We start from the raw sequence: 9,757 nt of genomic DNA, 5'->3' as shown, positions 1-9,757 counted from the left end.
ATAGGTACTCATTATGCATACCCTTTAACTCAACTCTAACCTTCTCCAATGTACTCCATTTCAAACCATTTACTTCCTGACACACATTAACGCCTTCCATGCTTCACCTACTGCAGACAGCGATAGTTCTGTGCAGTCTCGTTGCTGTCAGGCTTCAGAATGCGATACCTTAGCGTGCATTTACTAACCTGGCGTATTAATACGCTTTAACGATGCAGGCTGTCCTGGTGTTTCTGACTCGTGGTATTAAGATACCAGGCGATGCCTTACTACTACTACTGCGTGTTGCTGAATATTATTTATTACAAAACCAAAGTATATTTAACTCTTAGGCTGCCGCGTGGAATGAGAGGAGTTAAATGCAGCGCTAAGGCAATGAACAGGTTAAATGTCAGTAAACCGACTGTAAAACAACAGGTATCAATGCTATCTCCTTAATGGAATTAAATCAGCAAATTATCAGTCTATTACTGTTCCATCATCAATATGAGCCTTGCTCTGATAGCACAAACAGTAAGCAAAAGGAATATTAATGACATGCTATTCAATAATGTTTTACAAGACAGAAACTACACACCCAAGAATCACAAGTATCATGCTGCATTCTATTAAATAAATTCTAAGCCACAATTAAAATATTGATACACCTACCAGGGATGTGCTTCTTCCATCTTAATACCAGTCTTCTTTAAACGAAGTCTATAAATTATTTTTAATTATTTTTTTTTTTGTATTAAATTATATAGCATCTCCCAACCCCCAAGACACAGACAGCAGTCCCCTATGCACAGTAGATGCAATGTGATTCACTGCAGAGGATCTATATATGTATTTCAACATTGAAGACTTTTTTTTTTTTTTTTCTTCTTACACCAGAAAAATTCTGCAAGGTGTTAAGATTTCTCTATAGTAATTTCAGAAATCGTGGGATGTTATCCCATTAATTTAAACAAGCAAACATCGACACTTTTCATTCTGCAGCCCCTGCAAGGCTGGTAAATGATTAACTAGACCACACAGGACCCCTCTCTTATTTTATTTTTTATTTTTTTGGATAGAGGGTAAGGTAGTATAAATTGGGAACCTGGAATCCGGCTAGCTTTCTCTTGCTAGTTCACTCTATCTTTCAAACCTGATTGTATAGACCTTCGTCTTTAATTATGTTAACCCTTCATCCCCCTTCATTCTATTTTTCTTCTATTTCCAGTTTATTTGTATTTAACCCATTTTGAAACTTGAAGGTCGTGTTCTTTTTTTGGAAAGCAGAGAGTGAAAGAAAGTAGAATATTTGTTTTTACTAAAATAAAATAAATTTTAAAAAAATGTATATGTATATATAAATTATTTTATTTTTAAAATTATTTTTAATAAAAAAAAATATATATATATATATATATATAAATTTGTTTCATTTTTAAATAAAAAAATAAAACTAAATAATCTGGCAAAAATAAAAAAAAAGATATATAAAAAATAAATAATATATATGTACATTAGAAATTCTTCTACATTTTAAATATATTTTTTCTCTCCATCCCTCACTCTTTTTTTTTCTTTTTCTATTAGTGTAATTTAAATGCAGGATTAAAGTACATTTAAAATAGCCATAAGACTATATTACAGTAATAGTATGCTGTTTTAAACGGTATTTAATAATCAATAAAGCATTTCACAGTAGTCTTCCTTACATTACAATAGGAATATTTCGAAAAGGTAATATCCATTAAGCATGCAGCCTTTTTCATTTTTTTTATTTTTTTTTTATATTCATCTCCTCTCTAAGTTGGTGTACCGTACCAATCACACGTACATGTCTATTTAAAACAGTGCTTTAAAATTAATTTTGCACCATCCACACTATTGTATCTGCTCCATTAGAGATGAGATATGGCGTAATTCATTTATGCAGCAACCTCAGTAAATATTCAGTTTGGAGAAAATGTGAAGCGTGCATTTTACATTTCATAATAATATACACCCTGATCCTTCATGAGCTTTCTGGCAAGGATGCTCTGCAGTGCATTAAGGGTTAATAATGAGCAGTATTTACTAAAAAAAAAATAAAAAAATAATAATAATAAACCGAGCACAGTGGATTTTCATGCTACTAAGACATTGAAGCATGGTCTAAGCAGGCATGCCTTCACACCCCCTAGCTCCATTCTTCTCAAATATTTGGGGTATTTGAGGCCAGCACACATTGAGTGGTCACCCCTGTTTCTGCTCCATAATAGGGCTGTGATTTTGTACAGAAAACGCTGAGTAAAGTGTTTCATTGTCTGAGAATGCAGAGGGTTAAAGTTCCTACCCTGACAGGGCACTCATTCAAATCAGTATTGATTAGGGTTTTTTTTTTGGTTTTTTTTTAAATGTATTGGCACTAGTTGGGGATAAAGAGAGAAATGGATATTGTACCTTTTAAAGGGTAGGCATCTGGATGTAAATATATATATTTTAAAATCGTGGGAATAAGTGTATATTATATGTATATATGAAAGTAATGTGTGTATGTGTGAATGTGTATATATAGCATAATGTGTGTATGTGTGAATATATGTAAGTAATGTATCTATGTGTGTGTGTATGTGTGACTATATATATGTATATATACAATATATAATGAATGTATATATGTAATGTGTGTGTGTATATGTATGTATATATATATAATGTATAATCTGTGTCTATATGTAATGTATATGTGTGTATAAAATATATAATCTGTGTATGTCTATATGTAATGTATGTGTGTGTGTGTGTATATGTCATAACTTAATGTATGTATATATAAATATATATAGTGTAAATATGCATAGAACATGCTCTTATGTACACTGCTATTAATGTTTGGATGTATATTATCTGTGTAAATGTGTTTATGTATATCTCTGTAGTATATCAATACACATGATGGTCTTTATGTGATACTTTGTGATGGGCGAGTTTCTCTAGAGTTGCAGTGTGTGTGATGAAGGTATTAGTTTGTAGTAATTATGTAACGGGATTTGTGAGTTCTGTCTGTGTGTGCACTAGATGTATATTGCCTGCACACACATTGTATAGAGTAACAGTGCATACACGGATAACGTCATTTTAATTGTGTGAAGTGTGTTCTAAGCTGATTCGTTTTTTAGTACAGATCAAAGTTGCGAAGGAACGATGTTTATGTGTGCATATGTGCCTATTTATGTGTGTCCCCTGGATAGATGGTTATTTTAGTTTTTTGAAAATACTACAATATTTTTTTTCTTTTCCACAGTCATGTAAGCAGGTTATCTGAAATGTAATATTCATTGATATTCATTGATACTTTGGCCGGCTTTAACCCTTGCTCTCCTGTACAGGGCTGTGTCACGGAAATGTTACTATTACGTTCAATCTCAAATGTTTCGTCTTTTGCCAGCAGTTCCAGTCTTGTCCACTTGGGGGCGCCATTTCTATCTGGTTTGAGCCTCTTGGGTTTTTTTTTTTTTGTGTGCAAAATTTGTCTCTAAATTCTTTCGAAATTCCGAAATAAAAACACACACACAAAAAAGGGCTTGTTTATTAAAGCAAACAAAAGACAGCATCCAGTTTAGGACACTGAATAATGAGATGTAAATTCCTGAACATGCACTAATAGCTGTTCATGATGGATTTCATGTAATGGGGTTTGTAACTTTTTGGCTGGGCACATGCAATGTTAGCAGTAATTAACTCTTTGTGGGTACTGGATAATGACTGCAGCCATTAACCCTGTGTGCAACCTTTTAGTTAGATAAGTGCACTCATTAACCCTTCTTGTAACTCTTTAAGTTCAATGGTTGCATTCACTAACACTTCCTGTAACTCTTTAACTAAGCTCAATGATTGAATTCATTAACCCTTCTTGTACCTCCTAAACGAAGTTCAAGGATTGCCTACATTAATCCATCTCAGAGAGAATGTCATTGATTAATCCTTTTTTGTAACGCTTGCTGAGTGGGTGCAAGCGGATTGCAGTTATTAACATTTGGGTAACTCTCTGGCTGAGTGAGTGCAAGGACAACACTCATTAACCCTTCGTGTAACCTTTTAGTGAAATATAAGATTTGTGTCCCTTAACCATTTTTGGGACATTTTTTCAGCTGGGCGAGTGCAATGATTTCATTCATTAACCCTTTGTGTAACATTTTAGCTGGGCGAGTGCAATGATTGCCTTCATTAACCCTTTGTGTAACAGTTTAGCTGGGCGAGTGCAGGGGTCTCATCCATTAACTCTTTAAATGCCAGCTGTGCTGTCCTATTCTTGCTGTTTTCAATAGGTGCATTGAGATTAAGGGGGTTACAGACGTAATTAACTCTCTTCATGCCAGAGCCTCTTGTGTTAGGAACCCACACAATGACCCATAGAAGTGGCAGGGCTTCACCCTCTAAGATAAATCAATCAATATAGAATGAATGGTAGTAACAGTACTCGTGTGTGTTTTAAAGTTTATTTCATGTTAATAAATAAATAAAGTGGTAAGATTCGAAAACAACAAAAGTAGCCAGTAAGCATAAAACACAGTTTCAGTTCATCTTGTAAATGGATTATATTGAGAATCCCACACTGCTACAGAGAGAGAGAGAGAGAGAGAGAGAGAGAGAGAGAGAGAGAGAGAGAGAGAGAGAGAGAGAGTTTTTTTTGTATAGCTGTAGGTATTTGCAGCCAGATTAAGGTATCTATAAATCTAGATATATGGTTGTAGATAGAGATAGCCCTGGGTAGCTGTAGATCGATAGATAGCAGTAGGTAGCTGTAGATTGAGAGCTGTAGACAGAGCTGTGTAGTACATCACATTGCTGTATATAGAGAAGGATATCTAGGGATAGTATTGACCAGTAGATGTTTGTTTTGTTTTTAATGATTAAGTGTCCCAGATCAGGATCACACTATGAATTTTAGGAAAACAGACCAGAATTAAAGTGTTCTCTCTCAGATCTGACTTTACAATGTAGAGCTGACATTGGTTATTCTGCATAAAATATGTACGTGTGCATGGAGGCTGCTGTGCTCACTTTCATGTCTCATATAGTATACAGAAAGGTGTATATTCTGTATTGCATGCTTGTGTATGAAGGCTGCTGTACTCACGTTGATAAAGGATACAATATATAGAGAGGCTGCTGTACCCACTTTGTCATGCACTATGTGGAATAGTGTATACTCTGATTTGCATGATGTGTATGGAGGCTGCTGTACCCACTTTGATATAAGATACAATATTTAGTGAGTGTGGCAGCTGTACACACTTTATGTCATGCACTATGTGGAATAGTGTATACTCTGCTTTGCATGATGTGTATGAAGGCTGCTGTACCCACGTTGATAAAGGATACAATATATAGAGAGGCTGCTGTACACACTTTATGACATGCACTATGTGGAATAGCGTATACTCTGCTTTTCGTGATGTGTATGGAGGCTGCTGTACACACTTTATGACATGCAGTATATATAGACCACTGTGTACTATAGATTGTATGAATGGGTATGTTGGCTGCTCTACACACTTTGCAGTGTCATTCATTGTATGCATGGGAATGTGGGATGCTGTACACACTTTGATATAATATGCAGTATATAGAATCGTGTATAATTTGTTTGTAGGCCGCTTTACACAGTTTGATATAATATGCAGTATATAGAACACTGTATTCTTTGTATGGAGGCTGCTGTACACACTTTGCAATGACATTGGTATATACTCTGCATTGCATGCATGTGTACGAGGACTGCTGTACACAGTTTGATATAATATGCAGTATATAGAATAGTGTATAATTTGTATATAAGAGGCTGTACACACTTTAAAATAATTTACAGTATTGGATAGTGTATACTTTGTATGTAGGCTGCTGCACACACGTTGATATAATATACTGTATCTAGAATAGTGTATACTTTGTATGTAGGCTGCAGTACACACTTTGCTATGACGTGAAGTGTATACTGAGCTTTGTATATATGTCTGTGGAAGCTGCTGTGCACACTTTGCAATGACATACAGTATATAGTGCAGTGTATACTCTGTGCTGTTTGTGTGTGAAGGCTGCTGTACACTTTTTGCTATGACATTTAGTGTACTGTATACTCTGTGCTGTTTGTGTGTGAAGGCTGCTGTGCACACTTTGCAATGACATACAGTATATAGTGTAGTGTATACTCTGTGCTGTTTGTGTGTGAAGGCTGCTGTACACACTTTGCTATGACATACAGTATATAGTGTAGTGTATACTCTGTGCTGTTTGTGTGTGAAGGCTGCTGTACACACTTTGCTATGGCATACAGTATATAGTGCAGTGTATACTTTGTGCTGTTTGTGTGTGAAGACTGCTGTACACACTTTGCTATGACATACAGTATGTAGTGTAGTGTATACTCTGTGCTGTTTGTGTGTGAAGGCTGCTGTACACACTTTGCTATGGCATACAGTATATAGTGTAGTGTATACTCTGTGCTGTTTGTGTGTGAAGGCTGCTGTACACACTTTGCTATGGCATACAGTATATAGTGTAGTGTATACTCTGTGCTGTTTGTGTGTGAAGGCTGCTGTACACACTTTGCTATGACATACAGTATATAGTGTAGTGTATACTCTGTGCTGTTTGTGTGTGAAGGCTGCTGTACACACTTTGCTATGACATACAGTATATAGTGTAGTGTATACTCTGTGCTGTTTGTATGTGTGAAGGCTGCTGTACATTTTGAGGCTTGCCATTGCCTGGTCTTGTTGAGCAGTAGCTTGTCAGCTGACTTCTCTCCTATCTGTCACTTCTCACATCTCCTCACCCCCTCTCCTCTCCCTTGCCCCACTCCTATGCTAATCTAGCAGACACTCCCCAGCCATTGGATGGCAGTGAGTGCTCCCTCCCCTTACACCTCGTGATGCGAGGGGAGGGATATAAGTAGCAGTCTAGCTGGAAGAGGCACAGATGATAGCCAGAGCTATAGACCCTCCAGTCCTCAGTGAGAGGGGTTTGTTCAAAGGCATCACCTGCCTGCTCTTTCAACCCAACAAAGTTCCCTGACTCCAGTGTCTTCTCTGCTGCAACTGGAATTTACAAAAAGCCAAGCAGGGAGGATTTGGGAGCTGTCCCCGGGACTCTGGAGAGAAAGGGGGGAAGGTCTGCTGTTCTCCAGCGTTTATTTGGGATTTTTGCCAAGCTCAGCAGAAAGAAGGCGATCTGAGCAAGCAAGGAGGAGAAGTGATTAGAAGATTCTTTCTTCAGAATTCTCGACTCCCCTCTTCGTCCCCTGCAGCAAGACTAGTCTCCTGCACTGGGGATCCTTGAGTGTGCATTGATAGCACACTCAGGGTAGCAGGGCTGGAGTGAAGAAGAGTGACATGGCCGGAGAGTTGCCCATTGGAACAGATTTGCCTACAAGTCCGCTAGCCATGGAGTACGTCAATGACTTTGACCTGATGAAGTTTGATGTGAAGAAGGAGCCCCTGGGTGGCAGAGCAGATCGCACCCTAAGGCATTGCAACCGCTTACAACCTACCGGCTCAGTGTCCTCCACACCCATCAGCACCCCCTGCAGCTCAGTGCCCTCCTCCCCCAGCTTCAGCCCCACCGAGCAGAAGACACACCTGGAAGACCTCTACTGGATGACCAACAACTACCAGCAGGTCAACCCAGAAGCTCTTAACTTGACCCCAGAAGATGCAGTGGAGGCACTCATAGGGCCACACCAGATGCCCCCCCAGCTGCAGGGCTTTGATAGCTTCAGAGGTCACCACCACCATCACCATCACAACAACCACCACCACCAGTATCAAGGAGTCCCCCATGAAGATATGGGCCACCAGCACCCACATCATCATCACCACCATCACCATCTCCAAGGTTCTCCAAGTCCTTCTGGGTCCTCCACCTCTTCCCAGCAGCTGCAGAACAGTCACCAACCTCACCACCAGTCCTCCAGCCAAGTGGAAGATAGGTTCTCCGACGAGCAGCTGGTCTCCATGTCTGTCCGGGAACTCAACAGGCACCTCAGAGGCTTCACCAAGGACGATGTGATCCGTCTGAAGCAGAAGAGGAGAACCCTCAAAAACAGGGGTTATGCCCAGTCCTGCAGGTACAAGAGAGTCCAGCAGAAGCATCACCTGGAGAACGAGAAGACCCAACTAATCCAGCAAGTTGAGCACCTAAAGCAAGAGGTGGCCAGGCTAGCCAGGGAGAGAGATGCCTACAAGATCAAGTGCGAGAAACTGTCCAACAACAGCTTCAGAGAGGCTGGTTCGACCAGCGACAATCCGTCTTCACCAGAATTCTTTATGTGAGTCAACCAGGGGCAGAACAGAACTTGAGGCTGCTTGTCCTCTGAACATCTCTAAAACTGCCTGCTTTGAGTAGGGGGTGGGGGCGTTGGTGGGTGGTTGGGGGTTCAAGAAATCATACCATAAGAACTCTGCACCTACTGTTTGTTTTTTGTAGACTAGTCTTTTGGTGGGACAGGGGTGCACACAAGAACAACTTTAAACATAACCCTTCTATCCGGGTTGCTCTTTTCTTTATTGGGGAGGGGGGTTACCAGCCTGTTTGTGGGGGGCTAAGGAAGGGAAGGGGGAGAAAACTTTTGGCAGAGGTTTGCTTTTTTTTTATAAAAGTCCTCCAGTAACTGTGATGAAAAAATGACAATGTCTCTTTGGAAGGAGGAAAATAATGAACAGTGTAATAATGTAAGACTGCCTAACTTCTGCAGCTTTGGTTCAGATAAACTAGTTTATAGAAGAAACAGGTGGGAGATTATGTGCAACCCCTATCCCTTGGGTTTTATTGCCTGCTTGATTATCTAGAAAATATAAGAAACAAAAAAAACCTGCATTAAAATATTAATCCTGCATGCTGGACATGTATGGTAATATGTTCTATTTTGTAACATTTTGTTGTTTAATCTGAGCATGCTGTTATTCTGGTTATTGGCCTCAAACCTTCATTTTTTAAATTGTTTTTGTATTGAGGTGTCCAGATTTTATTTTTTGTTTGTTTTTGTTTTTTATTAGCTATGTGCTTAAGTTGAAATATCCCTGTTCTTCTAGGTTCTTAACTCTTTCAGTGCCAGGCTAGGCAATGGGCTTTCAGTCCTCTTCCCTTACTCTGGCACTCAAAGGGTATAATCTGTATATAATTATGCCATCTTCACATTTCACTTGTTTGATATAAGTATTTCTATGGGCATTTTAGTGCACTTTTAGATTGGTTTTGCCCCCAAGTTGTTTTTTTTTTTTTTTTATATTTAATTTTTTTTTTTTTTTAATGCTTTGATCAAATTTTGAATGAAAGAAAAAAATATAAAATCAATCACAAATGTAAATGTGCTATAACTATTAGCAGTGTAATTAAGTGCCTGCTATAGTTAAAGCTCTTGATAAAATGACCCAAATTCTACTTAATCATTGATGTTGTATGTCAATAAATTATTATTACCCAGAATTACTCTCTCAGGAATTGTATTAAGAGCAAACAAGCGAGAAAAAAAAAATGCATATATTAAAATATTCACTAAAGGGTGGTTTGTGGTGAATTGAAAAGTGAATTTGCCAAATTTAAGTCCAAATAGCCAAGTTGTCTATAAAGCAGGATTTTTGCAGATTTTTTTCCAAGTCAGCTATTGTGGCCTAAATTATGCAAAAAAAATAAAAAAAAGGCTTTCGGTGCTCCACAAATCACTGTTCAGTGAATATACTCCTTGGTGTTTTAACCCTTCATCGCCCAGAGGGACCGATACCAAATTATGGCACCGGCTAAT

General features: G+C 38.4%; 1 protein-coding gene across 1 annotated transcript; it reads left to right on the top strand.

The window, feature by feature from the left end:
* Window positions 1-6,917: 6,917 nt before the first annotated feature.
* MAFB (MAF bZIP transcription factor B) lies at window positions 6,918-9,230 on the top strand. The gene has a single exon (XM_063455709.1). The coding sequence runs from the start codon at window positions 7,350-7,352 to the stop codon at window positions 8,286-8,288; it is 939 nt and encodes a 312-aa protein (XP_063311779.1). The 5' UTR covers window positions 6,918-7,349; the 3' UTR covers window positions 8,289-9,230.
* Window positions 9,231-9,757: the final 527 nt, after the last annotated feature.

The sequence above is a fragment of the Pelobates fuscus genome, chromosome 5 (genome assembly GCF_036172605.1).
Source record: "Pelobates fuscus isolate aPelFus1 chromosome 5, aPelFus1.pri, whole genome shotgun sequence".
Lineage (NCBI taxonomy): Eukaryota > Metazoa > Chordata > Amphibia > Anura > Pelobatidae > Pelobates > Pelobates fuscus.
This window is presented reverse-complemented; position numbering and strand designations above follow the sequence as displayed.

Coding starts and splice junctions, on each gene's coding strand:
- MAFB (XM_063455709.1), top strand. CDS start 7,350: ATGGCCGGAGAGTTGCCCATTGGAACAGATTTGCCTACAAGTCCGCTA.